Source organism: Emydura macquarii, unplaced genomic scaffold (assembly GCF_026122565.2).
Source record: "Emydura macquarii macquarii isolate MOO-44397 ecotype Brisbane River unplaced genomic scaffold, CSIRO-AGI_Emac_v2 contig_3451, whole genome shotgun sequence".
In the NCBI taxonomy this organism is placed as follows: domain Eukaryota; kingdom Metazoa; phylum Chordata; order Testudines; family Chelidae; genus Emydura; species Emydura macquarii.
The window spans coordinates 2696132-2717804 of NW_027133588.1; the positions used below are offsets into that span (position 1 = coordinate 2696132).

Below are 21673 nucleotides of genomic sequence, written 5' to 3' on the forward strand. Positions count from 1 at the left end.
ATTCATTTCATTTTCGGAAATAGGTCTGAAATTAGCTATGCAGAGTGTGGGAAGGGGGATGGGTTACCATCCAAATGATTCATATGCAAACGTGGTGTCTGACTTGCTGCTAAGATCTTGTTGGCATTCAGATCATTTATGTGCAGACTTCTCTATAAAAACGTCTATGACTGTACTCTCAGAATCAGATTCTGAAGTGAGCCAACAACTCGTGCAAGAGTGCCCTGGAGTAGGTGAAATAGCTTTTCATACCTCCTTCGCCGCCTTTTCTTACCTCTGTTTGAGCAAGTCCTCCACATCTTTTGCCATCTTTCTCCCATCCAACATTCGCTGTAGAAGCACCTCATAGCCAGAGTGGACAGTAAATTCCTTGCACTGAAATCGCAAAGATGAACAGTTATGTAAACTGATTAGCAGACACTGTCCGCACGCACACTAGAAATCAAAGTAGTGCTAAGCAAATCAGTTTGGAAAAAATAAGACCCAGATTTAAGGTCTCTTCAGAACTTAAGCAATCATTTTGATATTCAAATAAAATAATTTTCAAAAATTATTTTCCCTGCTGCCTCTAAATATACCAGTTCTCATCATAGGTGGATGTGCTAATTTACCATGAGACAGCCTATTCTTAAGTTGTTGTTGCTCTTCTGCTGAGCAGCAGCAGATATCCAGGGTCTTGCAGGTCCGTCTCCCAGCGGCGCAGAAATTAGTGACATGGGGTCTGGGTATGGTCTCTGTGTAATTTGTTGTATTTACACACATGCACCAGCCCTGGAACAAACATGCTCAAAAGGACTGTAGGCAATTTCTTCTCTCAGGAATCTCAACCCAATACCAATGCTTGGTTCCTAGGGAGCAACTCTGCTTTAAGACTTGCCATTAATTAGAGACTAAGTCAGAGACCAAATTCTCCTGTTGATCACAAAGTTCAAATATAACAACACACAGCATATCTTTCCAAGACTGAATATTTGCTCATACACTAAAAAGAACTTGGAAGACTAAGTGTAACAGTGTCTTTGGTGACATTTGCCATAACATTACTTTACATCCCATCCAGAAGCAACAAGTACTGAAATATCCTAAATAGCCAGCAGAGATCTCCAGCCCAATTTAGCTGGAAAAAAGATCTGACAAGAGCAGAATCTTAGATGCATCTGAAATGTTGGCATTTATCAGAGAGGGAGAAATGGCTTTGAGCACAGATCTGAAAGTCCGTAGTTCCTATGTTCTGATCCTATCTCTGACACAAACTCACTCTGTAACCATCAGCAGGTCACTTAGCGTCTTTGCCTCCATCTCACCATGTGTAAGATGATTCTTAATTTCTTCCCAGGGCTTTTGTATGAAATTGCTCTGGTTGTCAGATAAGAGTTGAAGCTACAAAGTGCTATATAGATGTTAAGCATTAATATCAAAATTTCCAAACAATCTGAGGCTTACCCTTCACTATCTATAAGGAATGAACATTAAGAAGCTACACAAATAAATATTTCAGGAAAATATGATTATTTTAGTCCTTATCACAGTCTGTGATGATGATCCATAAGAATGGCCACACTGAATCAGACCAATGGTCTACCTAGCCCAGTGTCCTGCCATCCAGCAGTGGCTGATGCCAGATGCTCTAGAGGGAATGAACAGAAGGCAGCTTTATAGACTGATTCCCCCACCCCTGTTGTCCAGGCCCAACTTCTAGCAGTCAGAGGTTTATTGTCCAAAATCCACTGGCTTTTTTTCAAAATCTTACCAATGGATTAGAGAGCTTAAGTATCCAGACTACCTCAGAAGATCAACCAAGTCTATCAAATAAAACATTGAACTCTTTTAAAGGAAAGATGTAATGTAAAAATGAATATGGTAATGGTTCCACTGACAGGCAATAAAGTCTGTTTGTGTTTGTCTTTGGTTTTTACTCTAGCTTCATGGGGCAGGTTTTATTCTGGAAATCTGTCAGTTCTGGCCCTTAGGCTTTTGGAAAGGGACTTTGTGCTTTGTCCTTATTCAATAATAGTCTAAAACTTCTATCTGCTAAGCCAAGAAAGTGATATACAAACACTTTCCCCAAATCAGCATTTTACCTGTGCTTTAAACATTAAGGGCAAAATCCTGGCTCTATTGATGTAGATGACAAAACTCCCATTGACTTCTGCAAAGCCAGGATTCCACCCTAGACATGCTGTTAGAACGTCATAACATTTAAATATATTTGCAGTTATTTTTATGGCAGCTATACAGTGTATTTTGTTTGTACATCAGCTCACTAGATGTACTATTAGGGTGTTTTTTCCTCCTTTTGAATATGTAATTTAATTACTTGGACGTTGGTTTTGTGTTTGTTCCAGTACAACCTACAGCTGGTTGTCATCAGTGTATTGGTGGCATGAGACACCATGGCATTTCCCTGCCTCTCTCCAGGAGGTCTCATATATGCTGAAAAGGTGGAGAGATGGTACTGATCACTTGTGGGTTCTGTTTGAGGACTTGTGGAAAAGAATCAATTGCTCACCTTAGCTCTCTGAGAAGAACGGACAAAGCCATCCTACCACCCCCAGACTATCCATTCATGCCAGGGCTTCCCTGCAGGACAGCAACATGCTCTGATGCACTGTGTCTAAGGCAACTTGATAGTCCAGTTGTAAAAGCCTGAAGAACTTGTTTCATAGCCATGGGGTTGCACTAGTGTTTCTGGCCCATTGCAGTTTATGATATGGTGCCTCCCAGGCGAACTATTAAAGTCTACACACAAGAACAAATGAGGTATTTTACCATCCTACCATGGTATCTGCTGTTCTATTTGTGTATTCTCTTTGGAATTACTCAAACTGTGAAGAATTTTCCCATCACTAAATCCGTCTCCCACTAAAGTAGATGCAGCATCATAGGGTCTAAAAAGATGCAGCGATGCACAGATGTGCAGTGAAATTACAGGGAACTTGTGGGGGTATTAAACTGGTCCAAAGCTCCGAGAGTAGCTGCCAAGAACCAGGTTTTTTTTCTCACTATTGCAGGCAGTGATTTTTTTTTATTTTATTTTTTTAATTGTAGGCCTTGTAGTACCAGGCTCATTTTTACTTGCATTTGGCCACTTCTTACTGACTTGCAGATTTGTAAGGAAGCGTCAGTGGTGAATTAGATTCATAAAGTTGTTAGGGCCACCAAATTAGGGAAATTCCAGAAACTTAAAAAAAAAAAAAAAGGGGGGGGGGGGGGGGGAGGGAGAGATTATAAAACTGTCAGATGTTTAGAGCATAGCCCCGGAAGCCAGGACTCCTGGGTTCTGTTCCTGGTTCTACCACTGACTCACATTCTAGGCCTCGTTTTAACTTTTGAGAGCTTGGTTTACCTGTCTCTAGAATGGCTCTAGTATAAAAATACAGTGCTACACATTACATGAGTATTACAAGAATTAAACGTTAGTATTGTATTACATAGCACATAAAAGCTTAAATCAGCACATATGCAAACAAGCACATACAGGAAATTACAGTCCATTCACCAAATTGCATACTGTCCAATATGAAGTTTGCAAAAGCATTCTATGCTCATGTAGTCGTCATCTACTCGCAGACCTCCAAAGGATTTATTGTTTTATAAATGTCTTAGCTTATTGCCTTCCCACCAGAACTATCAAAAACTGGGTCCCTTTGGCAAGACTTAGGACTCTGGAAGAAACATCTGGCAACTAACAGCTAGATTCTTACATTTCATTTTAAAGCAAATACATTGAGGCTTCAGCCTGCTTTCTAGTTGTTACTGACTTTAAGAGAAGGAACTGAGGTTCAGGAAGGAATGTCAGAGTGACTACTGGCTTGTAGCATTGTGCAGCTGCTGTTCTGCTTCTGAACTGAGGACCCTGGGTTTCAGTGGTTCTGAGCAGAATGTGGCTCCTTGGATTCAGAAGCCTTGTTTCCCGCCCAGTGCTAAGTTTAACTTCTGCGGTTAATCTTTTGCTACCACTTGCAGATTTACAACCTTCCAATGCCACAGCTTCCTGACAGTGGCAGCTCCTTCCTCTCCAATGGAAACTTAGTGAGCACTGGGATGAAGAGAATGGCCCACACTAGTCAGAGACAAATGCCTCTATAAAAAGTGAGGCAATACAACAGCTTAAACAAGAGAAGGGGATGGTGAATCCACCAATGCTACTGGTGCAACCACAGGAAATTGATAGTGTTAGAGATGCCCATCCGATCTTTGCAGCAAATTACACCGCACCGTCTGTCCGCCCCCCGCCACACATTATTGCTGTTATGCTATGGTGGAAATATCTTTGACAGATCACATCTGTTGATAATATAAAAACCCTTAGTCATTGTCCCAGTGATTAAAATAAAGAACAAAAAACCAAACCTACACTTGCCATTTGAGGACCAAAGTAGGAAAGATACTTAGTAATCCCACTGACAGATGATTGCCACCTGTTTTCATCAGATGTCTTGAGAATTCAGGTCCCAATGGAAGTTTTGCTACTGCTGCTGTTGTGATAGAATCTCATTTATCCTTCCCCTGGTCTATGTCTGATAGCAATTGCTTCAGTCATATACTCCACACCCCCATGTCACAGCCCACAGCTGATTGAATTTTTCCAGGGAAATTCCATCACATTCTAGGAGGGTTTTTTCTCTCCATTTAGTTTTGTTTTGAGCTGATCATTCTAGTGTGGTCTTAGTGCTCGTCTTCACTACACAGGCTCTGCCATACAGCTACACTGGCATAGCTATACAAGCAAAACCCCTTGATTCAGATGCAACATATGGGGATAGAAGGAGTTTTTCTGTTGGTAGAGTAACACCACCTCCCCAAACGACATTAGCTATTCCAACAGAAGAGTGCTTCTGTCAGCATAGCAGTGTCTACACTGGGGTTTTTGCCTGCATACCTGTGTTGGCAAGGAGGTGTGGGGGGTTTTTTCATACCCCTAACTGACATAGCTATGCTGACACAATTTATAGTGCACGCCTGGCCTTAGATCTTGTCTACGCTCAAAAGTTGTGCTATTTTAATTATTCCTGTGTAGTTAAAGCAGCACAATCCTTCTACTGTGGGTGCGGTTATGCTAGTATAAGAGTGCTCATAGCAGCAAAGCTTTTTCCCCGTACAGGAGGAGGAACAAACTATGCCAGAATAAGGCAACAATAGCTTAAACAAAAGAGCACTTTTACATGTAATTGTGTCCACTGGGGTTGTACCAATATAACTATATCAGTAAAAAAAAAACCACACCCCAATCAATATAATTATACAACAGCTGTGAAGAGCAGGCCCTATTATTCATTGTAACCTTCTGGTAAAACAGAGGGGATTGGGAATCCAGTCTACAGTTGAGTGAAAATAAATGGTTTAGTTTCACAGTGGTTCAACCACATTTTGACTCTGATTTATAAGGAATATAAACCCTCATGTCTTATCACGTATAAGCCAGCAACTAAATGACGGGGGTTTAAAAGACAAGGTGGGTGAGGATTTTTTTTTGGGGGGACCAACTTCTGTTGGTGAGCAAGACAAGCTTTTGAGCCACACAGAGCTCTTCTTCAGGTCTGGGAAAGGTACTGAGAGTGTTGCAGCTAAATACAAGATGCAACAGATTGTTTAGCATAAGCACATACTGTAAGGACCATTCAGGGTAGAGTGGCCCATTTAACACACCTGCAGTCATAGGACAAAAGGGGGTAGGGGAGCTAGTGGGTTACAGATTGTTGTAATTAGACATAAATCCAGTGTCTTTGTTCAGTCCATGATTTTTAGTGTCTAGTAGTGTTATGAATTTAACCTCCCCAGCTCGTCTTTTGAAAGTGTTGTGCAGGTGTCCTTTGAGGATGAGGACTGAGCGGTCACATATAGACTGATCGCTTTGTGAAGTGTTCACCCACAGGTGATGTGGTGTTTTTATCTTTTATCATTTTCCTATGTGAGTTCATTTGAGAGCGAAGTGATTGTCTGTCTGGTTTCACCTACCTAGTTTGTGTTGGGCCCTTGAGTCCTGCTGGACATGGGATATCAGATTAGCTGGCCCACTGGTCTAATCAGCATGGCGATTCCTACCTCCCTGCATAGGGTGCACGGGAAAACATGGCAAGCACTGCCTGCCCCTGGACTAGCCACCTCTTGATGGCTAGAGGTGCTCCCGGACACAGGGCATTATGGGTCACCCACCCTTGCGAAACCCTGCCGTCGAAAAGGGGTAAACGGCGGAAGGGTTTCGGCAGAGGGCATTGTTCCCGCCATGTAGCCTGCTGCCGCCGAAAGTCCCCCCCCCACTTTTTTTCTTGACCCCCTGTTTACTTGACCTGACTGTACCTGACCCGAGTGGTACTCGGGGGAAAAAAGGTTGAGAACCGCTGCTCTAGAGTGACGCACAATGCCGCAAATTGCAATAAGAGCTTAAAAATGTAAGAAAGAAAACTTGGAAAAACAAAGGCAGATTTTTAACCCAAGAGTTCACACACAACAGTTGCCAAAGTATTATATAATGAATTCCCAAGCCACATGCCTGAGAGAATGGGGGCTTATCTACATGGTGCATTAGTCCTCACCAGAGGGGTGTAAATTCTAGACCCTGCTAGTGTGCGCTCAAAGTTCCCTAGTGTGCATTAACGTTATCCCATTTCAAACAGACTGAGGAGCCACGTCAGAGGTTCTATCTAATGTGCCTATCCTTTACCTGCTAAAAGTCATTCAAGTATCTATTTGTAAGGAAGTGATTGTTCTAATGTACAATAAATGTAAGAAAAAAGAAATGATACTGTCTGCATGTGTAATCTAGGGAATGAGAGGGAGCAGCGTTCTTCTGTAGCGCATCTACCCAAGAGGCAGGCAAAGCTTCCCTGAAGAGCTATGCTTTTGCAGGCAGCAGGGCTGGTCCATTTAGGGGCATGACTATGGCACGGCTTAGCATTCTTGCTGGAGTCCCTCAGCTGGTAATGGGACTAGCAGACAGTATTACTTTTAATAGCAGTAATAGTGAGACTGGGTTGCTTGCAGTGATTCCTGAAGGGCTCTGGGCTACACCTGGATCCCTCCTTATTCCCCTGCCTCATTGCATGTCTGAGTACAAAAGCCAGAATATGGCCCTTAATGTATGCAGGAATATTCCCATTAGTGAGAACACAGACAGGTCTTTAAAAGGACAGAGTGGCTTTCATCAGTAATTGAATTACACGGCTCTGTCTACATCACTGGAAGGGATGCCTTTGTCATTAACTTCTTTGGGAAAGGGCGTATGTACAGATAGCATCTCAGCAGATCTGCTTCCTCTTTGTTGCTTACCAACTTTACTGACAAAAATGAATTTTTTACATATTGGCTGCTCTGGCTCTGCAGTGTTGTGGGAGAATGAGCTGGCTTCTGTTCTGCTTTATTCATAAGCTGTTATCAGTCAAATTCTGAACTCTGTTCTTTCAGGCTCTTAATAGTCCCCATCCTGATTTTCAGATCTCAGGTTGAATTTTGCAGGGCTGGCAATTAGAAGAAGTATCTTTTAACTTGTAAATAGAGTAAATATGATATTGAGGCTAAATCACTAACCAATGGGAGGAGGCGAGAAGCAATTATGATTTCAAGTAATAATTTATTAATGAAGTTTCACCCTTGCCAAGGTGCTCAGAAGTCACACATTAAATGTCATGATGTTCTATATTAAAAATAAATTCTAAAAACTATTTTACCAATTAAATAAAATATCTACTAGATGAAACCCTGTTACTGATTTTCTACATTACCTCCAGTTTTTGGCCACATACCAGAAGACACAACAATATATATGTATTTGAATGATAAATTGTGGTTCTTCATTACAAATTTTGGAGGTCACTGCAAACATCAGTCTCTTGTGAGATGACTTGGACGTATATTTGTTTATATTAAAAATGACAAACCAATTAAGCGACTTAATTTTAAAAAAATTAGAAGAAATGTTTTAATAACTAATACATATATTAATGGTATGAGTGATAGACTTTGTCACATACAATATTTAACAGCTGTCTGAAATAGGAAGAGAGGTTAATTTGAAAAGCCACTGGGATAATTTTGTATTTGATTGTCAGGCAAGTAATTCCAATTAGGTGAAATTTACATGATCACAAAAGAGGATTTATCCATAGTCATGTTATCAAAAAGGATCATCTAATTTACTTTGTCCAGCAGACCTTATATCACTAATAAGAAACCGCTTGACAATTGTATTTTAATGTAACAGAAATATCTGGTATTGTTTTGAGCTTATTCCATTAATAGGTTGAATCCATTTTGATCTATGATCTAAAGCCAAAGAGTCCCAAACTTCTTTTTTAATGTGGCGGACCACATTTTGAGCGAGACACAGTCCTGACACCACCTTCTGCTCCCATTTATGATCACAGAAACTTCCTCTCCGCTCATTCATGGTCCAATGACATCCTTATGGCAAAGTCAGCAATTGCTTACATGAGAAAGTAAATATGGGGAAAGACTCAAGGTCTTTTTCCCTTCCCTTCAGCTGAAAGTCAGGAGAGAAGAGAGCCAGACCAATATGGCCAGGTAGTTCTCTGTAGACCAGCATCACAGAACTGCTTGGAGTCCACTGAAAGGTAACAGTTGTTTGAAGCTCTTGTACACTGCACTTGCGTCCCTAGTTACAACTAGTTTCGGCTTCAATGTACAAAAACAGACTTTTTTGGGGTAAGGGTTAAAAGGATGCTGAGGCACTGTGCTCACAGCTGTTCTTGAAATCTTATATTGACATTTTAATCTCTCTCACTCCTTGGCAACTCCTTTTTTCTTTACTAGAAATTTAAGTGGCTGCCAACGATCCAAAAGGCTACTTTGGGATTTTAGTGTATGGGTAAAATTTTCAAAAACACCTAAATCCCATTTTCAACACTAAGTCACTTAGGGAGCATAAGAGCCTTAATCACTTTTGAAAATAAGGTTCTTAAGTCACCTAGGCACTCTTGAAAACTGTGTTTTATATATGTTGTTTAGCAAATACTATTGCCAGCCCCATGTATTTAAAAATTATGAGTCAGGCCCCCATAAATCATGATAACAGCTTAAAATCATGAGGTGTAAATTTAAAAAAAAATATTTGGGTTCTGTTTATTTACCTTCTGGTTATTGAGCCCTTGGGTTACCCTCAGTTTACATTTTCATGCTTTTGTATGCAACCTTGAGGGCTAGAAAATTAATTAATTTTTTTTTAAATGAAAGCTGAGTTTCTCAACTAATTGCAGGCCTCCAGGAGCTGTGATTCTAAGAAACACTAGATATCATGAGTCTGATGATAAAATTGCAGAGTTGGCCACACTGAGCAAGTTATCAGACTACTCTGTGGTACTTCTCTCTCCCTGATGTAATAAGTGTTAGCAGAGCAGAAGATGCATGGCTTAGCGTACTGCTAAAAAGAGGAATTAACTTTTCACCTTTGTGCTGCTCCTTCATCCTCATTTGTTCTCTGGACTAGTAAAGTGATGCATAAATGTGTCATTTTTGTTGTTGCGGCTTTTCTAAATCTTCTTCTCCCTTATTAGTGTAGCTCCAAGTAGTCAGTGGCAGAACATTTTTCTGGATATTTGCATTTGGTTTGTTGGATAGTGAAATAAATGAATACGGGGTACAAGTTCAGAAAAATCTTTATACCTACTGTACCCCACAAGCACCATGTCTGAACTCATTAAATTCATCTCAATTCCTTTCAATCTTAGAAGAGCAGTACATACCTATCTTAGGGGAGGTCTACCCTATCGCTTAAGTTGATCTAATGTATGTTGCTCAGCAGTGTGAAAAAGAGTGCTCTCCCATCGGCATATAGCGTCTTTACCAGATGTGCTATAGCAGTGCAGTGCTTCTAGTGTAGACTTGCCCTTAGTTCTCCCTTTTTTTACTTCTCATAAAAGCTGGATGTTGTTGATTTTTTATTTTTTTGAGAACTTTTCTGTTTGGATTTTTTTTTTTTTATTTTGAAATATCAGGAACCTCATGTCTTGTCTTCCCTGTTTTTCTTGGACTACTAGAGAACTTTGTGGAAATAGATTCTCAGTCTTCCATTAAGGGATTTTGAACCATTCACAAGTGTTTTCTAAGTTAAAAACAGAGCTTTAAATCCATTCCTTTCAGTTGCTCAGCTGTCAATCTCTTGTGATGTTGTAATGCATAAGTTCTCCAGTCTTCCAAGGATCCTCAGCAAAACCAGAGAATTGGAGACCTGGTATTTCCAACATAAAAAGATAGTTTTTCTGGCCTCTTTCATACTGAATAAAGAGCTATATAAAAAGTGCTTTGCAGACCACCTTTAATTATCTTAATCTAAATAGAAAAGCAGGCAGGCACAGCCCACCCTCTCTTGACTCAGGCACATTATGATCTTTACTTGGTGTCATAAATTGGCTCAGATTACATATTAATTTGCCAGTTTCATTAACCCACTTTCAAATGCTGCCAGTTTTCACTGACTCTACAGCCCTGAAATAAAGTTCCTGCATATTGGGCCTCATTGTTACTCCATCTCTGCTGTTGCTGCAGAAGAAGTGGGATGGGGAGAGGGGATGCAAAGGTAACTTTAAATTTCCTTTGCTCTCCCTGTATTCTGGGGCCCTTTAGGGGCTTGCCTGACCACTGAGTCAGTTAGAGCAGCCTCAAGACTGCTCTAAATTAGACTTTGCTTCCAATCACCTCCCATAGGGCACAGGAAGTGGAGAATGGCTCGAGCACAGCAACACATCTCTTCCAGACACCTGACGCTTTACCTGTGCTGGAAACTGGGAATGGTTGCCAACATTATATTACCTTTGCAGCAGCTCTGTGCTGACCAGGGAGGCCCCTTCTGCAGGGAATATTTCCCCAGTGGCCATCTCCACCAGCTTTTCACCCCCTTTCTGCTGCTGCAGAGGTGCACAGGACACATATCACAATGGAGATTTGGAGTCACCAACCTCTTATGCAGTCCTGCACTGTGACACTGTCAACTCAAGGGTGTTTTGAAAAGACTAATCTAAAAAAAATGCCGATTTCTTAAATAGTGTGTCCTGACGTGTGTGACGTTCTTTGGCAATTGTTATACGGGATTTTCTGTTATCCTGTTGTGGTTTACAAGGGCCTTTTCAGCAAAGAGGAAACTGACTGAGAGATTATGCAGGTGATACCAAGAAACTCACTCTCTCTATTTCTTCAAATGCACAAAGCCAACTAACTACAAACACTGAGACTTTTTTTTGCCAACTTCTTCTGTTTATAATGATTTTAGGGGATTACCTGCAGTTGGGGCAAAATTTTGAGATAAATGAGATTTTCAAGGTAGTGGTGTCCCTTTAAAATCTTCTGTCATCAGGTGATTTATGCCTCAGTTTAATCAATAAACCAAGGTTGCCCCTTGCTGGGTAATCTAAGGACAGAGAAGCCTGATTCAAGCACTTGCACCTATTTGTTATGGAGTGAGGCCAGAGAGTAGTGTTGTTTTTTCTGAGGGCATTTTGGTTTCTGGTAGATAAAGGCCAGGTCAAAGATTGTGCCAGCATCTTATTAGATAATATTTATTTAATCACATCAGAGAAACTGAAAATAAAATTCGGGGAAGGCTCTTGGTCTCAGTCTAACTTCTGTTAATAGTTTATATGCAGCTATGAACAGAGAGTACAAAATTCAAGCCGAAAATCTTCCCCCCCATTTAAGCTTCTATCCCTCCCTATTTTATTTCCAGTCTGTCTTTTTAGAAAAAAACTTCTATCTTCAGATACACGTTCAGCTCCATCCTGAGCTGCCCCAGGGGGGTGGGAGAGTGAGAAGCAGTCATACAATTCTGAGCAGCTGAGGTGTGGCGGGAAAGGTGGATCTAAGCCACCTTTTTACACCTCCCTAAATTGTCAGCCTGGCCAGATGCCGAACTGTCCCTCAACATAATTAAAAGCATCCTGGTCCTTATGTAAAACCGATACTAGACTTTCGGAGAGCCATAAATATACTATTTCTAAGTAGCCAGCTGGTGCCACTGTTGTGGGACAAAAAATTACCCCTTTGGAAACAGAAAACTTCACTTCCAGAGTGCTTCAAGCACTTTCTGGTTTGAGGAGCAAGAGACTGTGAAGAGTTTGAACTGAGGACTCCCCTGGCTGGCATGGATAACTGTTTTGAGCCAGCATGCTGGCTGCAGTAGTGGTTTTGAGATGTGAGACATCGTCAACTGAGGACTAAAACTGTGACCATTCAATTCCCTTGAATTTACAATCTAAGCAGAATTTGATTCCAGATCTATAAAGGTTATGGAAAGTATGTTAATCCACTACAACAGCTACATGTCTTCTTGCTGACCAACTTTTTCTGTCAATTCTTCTTACAAAGCCTTTAAGTACAAACCAGCTTCACACTGACTTACTAACTCCTTCCTAAACTGTTGTTTCACTTTAAAGCCTCACAGCCATTCTCTCAGCCTTTTTCTCATCTGAGCCTGAGTTTTCTCAATGAGCGGTTTGTACATGGTAGATCTCTGGAATATGAAAGGACACATGTTTAGGATGTTTTTCTCAATTCCTTGTTGTGTATGAGAATAAATTCAAGGATTTCCTCTGGCTCCTAGCAGAGATAAACCATGTGGTTAGATAGTTCTCTCAAACTACAAAATCCTCCATTTAATTAAAGATCTTCATCTCCAAATGACTATTTTCAACACATCCTGTTACTCAATATGATGCAACATGACAACTCAATCAATCAGGATGGTGTGTCACTAAGCCTGAAATATTGTGCAATCTGATGACAAAAAGAAACTCTGCACATAGCTTTCCGTTTTCTGGCGGAAGCCTAGTATCCACACACAAGCTGTCTTAGGCCTGGTCTATACTTACTGGCAAATTCGGCAGCAGTCGACTTCCTAAAATCCATTCTGTGCACCAGCTCCACTACACTGTGCCGACAGAAAATGCGTACCTGTCAACGCAGCGCTACACTTTTTGTGGAGGAGGTTTTACTAAATCAACTTCTGGATTGATTGAGCGGGTCTTCACTTCCACTCAATCAATTCGGATAAATCGTTCTGATGCTGGCGAATTTGCCGCCGTCAAGGAAGACAGACCCTTACATTGGTTTCTCTTGCACCTTATTCCAGAATAACTAAACCGCTTTGGAACTGACAGCTCGATTTTGGTAGGAAGGTTCATATGGACACATCTGCATTCTGATACAAGGTGTGATATAAACACTTTCATATCAACATAACTGCTTCCAGACTAGGGGATTACACTGATATTACTCTATTGGTTTTAACAGCAATAACTATTATTTAGATCAGTCCTCAGTAGCAGACATTCTGGCATTGTGAATAGTCTCTTTGGCTCAGAGCTGCAGCTCCAACTAACTAGAATGAAATGCCTGTTCAACTGGAAGAGAAAACCAGACAGTGTTGATCCTTAGGTTTACAATGAAAGAAAAAGTTTCCTTTCTGGTATAAAATAAACTGCTGTTGTAACTAGTCAGTCCTATCTGCTGTTTTCCTTGGATTGTATGTCGTGCTGTAAAGAACTGCAAGATTGTCTGACTGCTCTCCCCCTGTGAGAGACACATTTCATGTTTGTGAATCCCCTGAGGCTCTCTCTGAGCACACTCTACTCACTGAGTGACCAACACATGACCAAGTCTCACTTGGCTATTACCTCTTTGGGTCTATTTTGAGTTGTGTATAGTGTATGGGTGCTGGGAAGGGTTGGTGGCCTGTGATATACAGGAGGTCAGGCTAGATGATCGGGTGGTCCGGGCTTGGAATTGTGATAAAGGATGAAACTATGTAACCAAAGGCTTGATTTTGCTGCATTGAAGTCTATTGGAGTTTTTATTTGTATCACAGTAGTGCCTAGAACCCCCAGTCAAGGCTGACAGCAAGACTGGACCCCAAGTTTGTATATGTTCTTTGTTCTTTTTTGTTCAATAAAGCCTAGCAGAGAGTTCTAGTCACTGTTTTACATGTGAGGTCTCCTTCAGGATGGAATGGAAAACCACAGCTCAGAGCAGAAAGAAAACATTTTGTCAAGAACAAATCGGGTCAAACTAGCCTAATCACTTTCTTTGAAAGGGTAACAAGCCTTGTGGATGGAGGGAAGTGGTAGATGTGGTATATCTTGACTAGTAAGGTTTTTGATACAGTCTCACATGACCTTCTCAGAAACAAACTAGGGAATTACAACCTAGATGGAGCTACTATAAGGTGGGTGCATAACTGGTTGGAAAACTGTTCCCAGAGAGTAGTTATCAGTGATTCGCAGTCAAGCTGAAAGGGCATATCGAGTGGGGACCAGTCCTGGATCTGGTTGTATTCAATGTCTTCATCAATTATTTAAATAATGACATAAAGAGTACACTTATAAAGTTTGCAGATGATACCAAGAGGGGAGGGGTTGCAAGTGCTTTGGAGGATAGGATTAAAATTCAAAATGATCTGGAGAAATGTTCTGAAGTAAATAGGATGACTGCCTAGGAAGGAGTCCTGCGGAAAGAGGTTTGCGGGTTATAGTGGATCACAAGCTAAATATGAGTCAACAGTGTAACATTGTTGTAAAAAAAAGCAAACATCTTTCTGGTATGTATTAGCAGGAGTGTTGTAAGCAAGACATGAGAAGTAATTCTTCCAGTCTAGTCCATGCTGATAAGACCTCAGCCAGAGTATTGTGTCCATTTCTGGGTGCCACATTTCAGGAAGGACAGGGACAAATTGGAGAAAGTCCAGAGTAGAGCAACAAAAACGATTAAAGGTCTAGAAAACATGACCTGTGAGGAAAGATTGAAAAAATTGGGTTTGTTTAGTCTGGAAAAGAGAAGACTAAGAGGGGACACAATAGTTTTCAAGTACATAAAACGTTGTCGTTAACCTCTGAGGATAGGATAAGGAACAATGGGCTTAAATTGCAGCAAAGAAGGTTAAGGTTGGACATTAGGAAAACTTCCTAATGGCCACTCAGAATGAAACCTTTATGTACATGTGCATAAGAGAGCATGCTGCCAAGGGTTCAAATGGAGGTTGGGGTGACAGCGTGCAAGACTAAGTTTAAATCCCATGGTATCGTGGGAGTATGTATGTCTGGATATACATTTTGGACAACAGTGATGAGTTCAGCACTGGAATAAATTGCTTTGGGAGGTTGTAGAATCTCAGTCACTGGAGATTTTTAAGAACAGGTTAGGCAAACACCTGTCAGGAATGGGTCTAGTTATGACGTAGTCCTGCCTTGTGTGCCGGGGACTGGACTAGATGACGTCTCAAGGTCCCTCTCAGTCCTACACGTCTGATTGTTCTATAGACTAAAAAAGCAGCTTCAGATCTGAAATATCTGTTGACCATGGGGGTGAGGGGAGAAGGAGGTCAATTGCTGTGTGGAAGATATGATAGTAAAGACCAGGAGTAAAAAGGGAGCTACATCCTCTTTTTCTTTTTCTCTCAGTTCTCCATATTCCTCTTCTTTCCGCTCCTCTTCTCTCGTCTATCTCCACTTTCTCACCTCTGCCTTCTTTCCTACCCACATCCCTCCTACTATTTTTTTCATCTTTCCTTTCAGGTATTAATTAGGCCTAAACAAACTGAATCAAATGAAAAAAAAATAGAGAGAAAGAGAGAGAGCGAACCAATGTCATGGGGGTCACAGTTTAGGGTGCAATCCAGACCAGTGAGGGTTGGGTCACCACTTGGCTGCCTCACAGTGTTTTACTGTTGAACTCCCAACCTGGGATACTCCCAACCAGCCTATCAGCATGCAGGTCACACCTTGAGTAACTGTGTATAGCTACAACTCTGGTTCAGCAGCTCTGACCCCAGAAGTCTATCTACAGCCCCACTCTGGCTTCCATTCAGCCTTGGTTACAACCATCAGGCGACCCCCAACACATTCCCAGTCCCGAATGTCCCGAAAACTGTGTGCCCTGAAGTGTCCAGTTCTCTCCAGGACAGCTCAGAGTAAGGTTCATTTTTCCTCTAAACACACAAAAACACATCACAGCTTATTAACGTAACTGGGGTTAATACACTCTTCCCTTGAAAAACCACATTGAGTTGGCTTATGGTAAAATAAAACAAATTTATTAACAATAGGACATAGGTTAAGTGATACTAAGTATAAGAAATAAAGTTAGAAAGGGTTACAAGCAAATAAAAGTGAACACACATCTATAAGTCTAACACTTAATCTGGCAAGATTTGGTTTAAGGGTTTGTTTAAGATAGTCTTTCTCACCCACAGTTTTCCAGTAAGATGGTGACTGACCCTTTCCTTGGTCAGGATCTCTCCCAGAGGCCTACGGGTGCTGGTGCCTTTTGTATTCTTAGGTTAAATAGCGAGAACTTGAGGTTCTCTGCCTCTTTTTTTTTTTTAATAGTACAGTGAACCTTTGAAGTGAATTCTTCTGAAGGTTAGTTTACAAAGTAAAGTTTATTCATGCGGTAAAGAAGGCTACATGGGATCTGATAGTGAAGGAGTCTTTCTTTCCCCATGTGTGTTTGCTGCCATCCAAATTGATCTGTTTCCTGCCATTGCCTCCCCCTGCTGTTTGAGGACCCTGCTTACTACTTATCTGTAAATTGAAGTAAAGACACTTTCCTTTGTGATAGACCTGTTTAACAACTGTTGTCTGCTTTTGAACATGTGCTAATATCATCATCATACAGGGGGAATTCATAACTATACACGTAATCATTTCACCATATTATTGACCAGGAAGTTACTAGTTTTCAAATGATACTTCACAAGGTATATTTTGTACAAAGATTATTGCAGTGGTGGATAGGGTGTGAATACAGGGGTGCTTTTGCTCACTACCAGCCAACCTGCCTGAGGTTTGAAAAAGTTGTTACTTTATAATTTTTTTTTTTTTAATTTGCTCAGGCCTCTAAACAGAGGAACAAGAACTGGTGTCTCTCTCAGCCCTCTTTTAACCCTTGCTCTGAACAGCTCTTTGCTAGGAGTATTTATAGAGTTCTCTAAGACATTATAGCAAATTGCTGCTTTTTTCCTTTAAGACAAAGATGCTTCAAGACTGTTCAGCTGCAGCCATGGAACTTTTCAATTCCTCAGACTTTTTCAATGAGGTTTTTTAACACATGGAAGCAGAATTGAACTCCATTTATAGTAAAGAAGTAACTTTTTAAGGAACTGAGAAGCTGCTGGAATTTGGATGTGCATATTTTCAACATTCTTTTCCTTTTTTTTCTTATCCTTGACCTCCAAAGCAACACTGAATGATTACAGTGTTGGGTTCTGTATGTTCGGAGCTTGATTCGGCCTAGATGGAATCCTGAAGTCCTTACTGAATGGTGTTGTCGCTTTATGCTATTGACTGTAATTGCTGAGGAATATTTTAAAACAAAAAACAGATGAGCCACCTGAGATGAAACAAGTGTATTATATACCATCTGACAGTCAGAATCCAGCTTGCTGCACTACGGCATGAAAGTAAAACCAAAAAATGTCATTGGTGAGAGAGAGAGAGAGAGGAACCAAAAATCTGCCGTTTCCTAGGCAACCTGATGTGCCATCCATACAAATGCTCAATAAATATAAGTGGAATGTTACTCAAAGAGCATTCCACAGCAGCTTCAAAGGAGCACAAGAGAATATGGCCCTCAAGTTAGGTGACGCAAAAAAATTTTCTCGCTAATTCTCTTGAATCATTGCAAACTTCAAAGAAGGAGGAATGTGGCTATGCTACTATGGTCCATTCGTGGCAATGTGAGACATGAAGTGGGGAGGAGAAGGTTAATGATGCAGTCCATAGCGGGAGGGAAACCTAAGTGATTAGATCTTTGAATCTAACTGATTTTTACTATGCCCAAAAACAGGTTTCCCAGCTGTGGGTCAATGGCATCCATACAAAGCTATGTCAGCCTAATAAAAATTGAAATTTGCATGTGAAGAGAATGTAGGGAACATGAGTAAAGAAAAGAAATTGCCCATTTGTGCCCAATGAAGTATGTAGAGCTGGAACAGGGTTGTCATTTTGAGTCTCAGGATGGACTGCACAAAGACAATTAGAACTGTGATAACTAGACAAACTGTGACAAGTAGAGAGTAGGTGTGGTAATAGCAGAAATGGTTTAAACATCATTGAATAAGAGCTCTGTGGCTCTTGCGCTGAACATGAATATTCTCATGGTAAGACACTTTCTTGTCGCAAAACATTGAAAATATTGTTTTAATTTGAAGTAACTCTTTCTGTTACTGTGGCAGCCTCAGTCCTGCTACATTAATTTAAACAACAGAAAAATCTTACTATGTATATGTCAAATAACGTTAAAAATTCTTCTTCTGAAGTTTAAATTTCCAAACTGGATTTGCAGTCTCATCCACTGGGTTCCAATATTGCTTGAATCATTGAAGTCACTTTTGAGCAAGATAGCGGTGCTCTAGATTAAGCTCAGGAGCCAGGAGCAGTATTGTTGTAGACAGTATTCTCATCAGTACCTGCTCTTTTTATACATTCATGTACTGTTGCAGTAGAGATGTACGTCAGCAAAGGAACTGGTAGTATCCAGTCTGTTAAAGAGCAGGTGTTAACTGTCTATTATTTCTCTTCGAGTTACCACAACTATCCCCAAAATAACTTGAGTGATAGTCTCATACGACAAGATCATTTATTCTGGGAAATGTATTTATTAAAGGGATCCTGCAAACTATAGATCGCAACATTTTAGCACCTTTTGTGATGACCAACATACAGTACAACCCCAGATGTATGCCATCAGTCTAGTTAAATTTCTCACTTTTGTATTCCAAAACCATAGACAACATATCCTAGCATTTACCTGGCTTTCAACATTTTTCTTTTACACAGTCTGGACACACACAGCAAAGGCATTCTCCATTAGTTCAGTGTTTACTTTTCAAAGCTTTCATAATGCCATTTTTGAAATTTGGTGGATGGCACTTTTCATTTGTTGTTTACTCTATGTATTTTTGTTTTTTAATTTCACTCTCTTTAGAAAGGCCCAGACTCCCCTTAAATTGCTTTGGGGACTCACTAACCAGTAAAAAAAAAAAAAAAAAAAAAAGGAGCACTCCCCAGTTTGAAATAATATTTCTGTGCTTATGATAAATGTTTCCATTCCCCTGGGACCCAACTCAAGTTTGCTGAAAGTCTAGCTGTACTGAATTTGCTGAAAGTCTAGCTGTACTGAATTACTATGCTATATCTACAAATATTAAAACTCATAAGACCACTGTGACATGGAAAAGTGCTATGCTTGTTTTCCAGATGAGTAAACTGAGACTAGTGACATGCCTCTAAAATCACAAAGGAAATCCATAGAAAAAATAGGAAAGAGACCCAAGAGCCCTGACTCCCAGATGCCTGCTCAAAACACTGGACTGCACTGCATGCTGGATGATTTATTCTAAGAGTTGTTTTTCACCAAAAGAAATCAAAACAAAATTGGACTGAACAAACCAGAGAGGCTCTCTGCTTACTTTGTGTGTGGACATTTAGAAAGAGAGGGTAATTACTGTGACAAAAGGCATTAGTTCTTCTAGTGGCAGGAGGAACAAGCTTATAAGAGCCAACAAATTCTCTCTGTTGTATGTGAAATACAGTGCACTGAAAATGCACTACTAACCTAGTCAGTTGTGATGAAATAAAATTAATGTAGCTAGAGTATTCCTACGTGGATATCTGCATAACCATTTCATTTCATTCTTCTGCACAGGAAGGGCCACAATTCCTATTCAATGGGGCTGGAGCCTCTCCCTTGCTGCTGTGAACACAAATTAACTCCTGCAAACTGTGGCTGTCTCTTTTTTTGGGGGGGGAAGTGTGTTTTTTACATGGAGATAGCTACCACAATGTAAAATCCTAGTGGAATCAAAGCACAGGTAGCTTTTACTTTGGTGTAGAGTGTCTAGGTCTAGTCCAGGGGTGAGTTATAGCATTGACTTTCATGTAGCTACATCAAGGTGAAAACTACCTGTGCTTTGTCTCCACTAGGGTTTTACATCGAGAGCCATCTCCATGTGAAACACATTTTTTTTCTTTTTGCAGGGAAGATGTAACTTGAGGTAGCCATGATGTCAGGCTGGAGTGATGGACACTCCATTCACCATCACAAAAGATCTAGGGCCTATGGGGAATCAGGAGTCTGAATACAGTCTCAGCTTATTGTAGATGACAGCAATGTGCACCCTACTAAAGGCGTTGCTTCCCTTGTTAAGAGAGGCAGCCTTATCATGTCGGTCAATACAATAGTAATGTCTTACCTCAACAAGCAGCAAGGAATCCATTCAGACATTCACACAATCCATGAAAGAAAAGAATCTCCCTGTCTCCCAGTTTTCCACACAGCAGGAAAGGACAACACTACTGCAAGATGGGTCAGCAGGAGAAAAATAGATAAGCCAGCGTGGAACCTACATGGAGCCAACGTTCATGGTCATCACAAGAAGATTTAGTTAACCAAGGGTAGGTCTGTCCGCACTCGGCCAGTCCCACAAGACAGTATTACTATATATTTCACCAGGAAGAGTCATGTCACATGGTCCCATATCTGATGGTTGAAGAAGCTGTTATATGCCTTCTCCTCCAGTACTTTAGTTTGAGACACTCAAGGAGTCAGGAAAGAAGACAGGCTTACCCTTCATTCTGGCCATCTGGGAGGGGTTAGCTCTCCTACTGAACCTTACCTCACGGACTCTGTTCTTCCTTTGCAGGAATGACCATCGGTTTCCTGCACCACAGGCAAGTCATACTTGGCTACCTGAAACTCATTAAGAAAATTCAAACCACCTCAGGTCCACCAATTCTTCATCCAGGACTTCTTCACTAACAGAGCTCATTCCACTGTATATGCCAAGAAAAGGGGTGAACAGGTTGCCCCAGAGATACTGTACTTCAATGTTCTACAAGCCCTCCTATTGGTGTGTCAGGAGGATGGAAAGTAGAATTCATGTCAATTTGTCTCAGAATTAACAGGTATTCTGGGCATCTTGCAGCACTGGTGAACTTCATCCTAGCTCAGTGGAACATCATTATGTCCTGACCAGAAAACATCTCTTTGAAGCAGCATTTCCAGCATCCCAACAAATGCTCAATGTTTCCTCTGGGGACCTAATCTAGTATTAAATGTTCACTCTAAAATGTCAAAGCCTTTCAGGGGTGCTTCCAATTATTCCAATCAGCAAAGCACTTTTCACCCAATTGCTTTCTCCTGCTGTGGATGAAGTCAGGAGCAATAAGCTGCTTTAAGAGAAATATAGGGCAGTGCATTCCATGGGAACAAAATAGCCCTCACAACAAACACGTTTTATACCTGCTCCCTTAGGCTCCTATGACAAAATGTAAAAAGACAGTTCAACTCAAAACCACAGATTAACCACCAGCAAAGCTCAATCCCCAATGCAAAACCCTCTCCATCAATTACTTCCTTCCTGGATAAAGCACAAGTCTATCATGTCTCTCCATCCCTAAAGACAGAGGTAAAAAGACAAGCCTTATCAAATTATGCATTTGTATTATTCCTGCACATAAATACAATCTTTTCCAGCTCTTTATTGTTGTTATTTCAGGAAAGTAGGCTCACATCTTGAGTGTCTAATGGTTTCACCATGTAAAAAGAACTTCCTTGTAAAAGAAAATATCAATCATAATAGTGTGTACTAAATATTATGTACGCTAAGTCTCTCAAACAGTTTTTATTATGCCCACGGAAATGTCAGACTGTTAGCTTTGTTTCTGGGCCTACA

At 40.7% G+C, this 21673-nt stretch overlaps 1 protein-coding gene across 3 annotated transcripts in view; it reads right to left on the reverse strand.

The window, feature by feature from the left end:
• Positions 1 to 21673, reverse strand: part of PSTPIP1 (proline-serine-threonine phosphatase interacting protein 1) — an 89905-nt gene that overhangs the window by 50727 nt on the left and 17505 nt on the right. For all 3 annotated transcript variants that reach the window (XM_067534676.1, XM_067534675.1, XM_067534677.1), the window contains exon 2: positions 275 to 375. In XM_067534676.1, the coding sequence (XP_067390777.1) occupies positions 275 to 327 (53 nt within the window). In that variant the 5' untranslated portion in view covers positions 328 to 375. The remainder of the gene's footprint in view (positions 1 to 274; positions 376 to 21673) is intronic.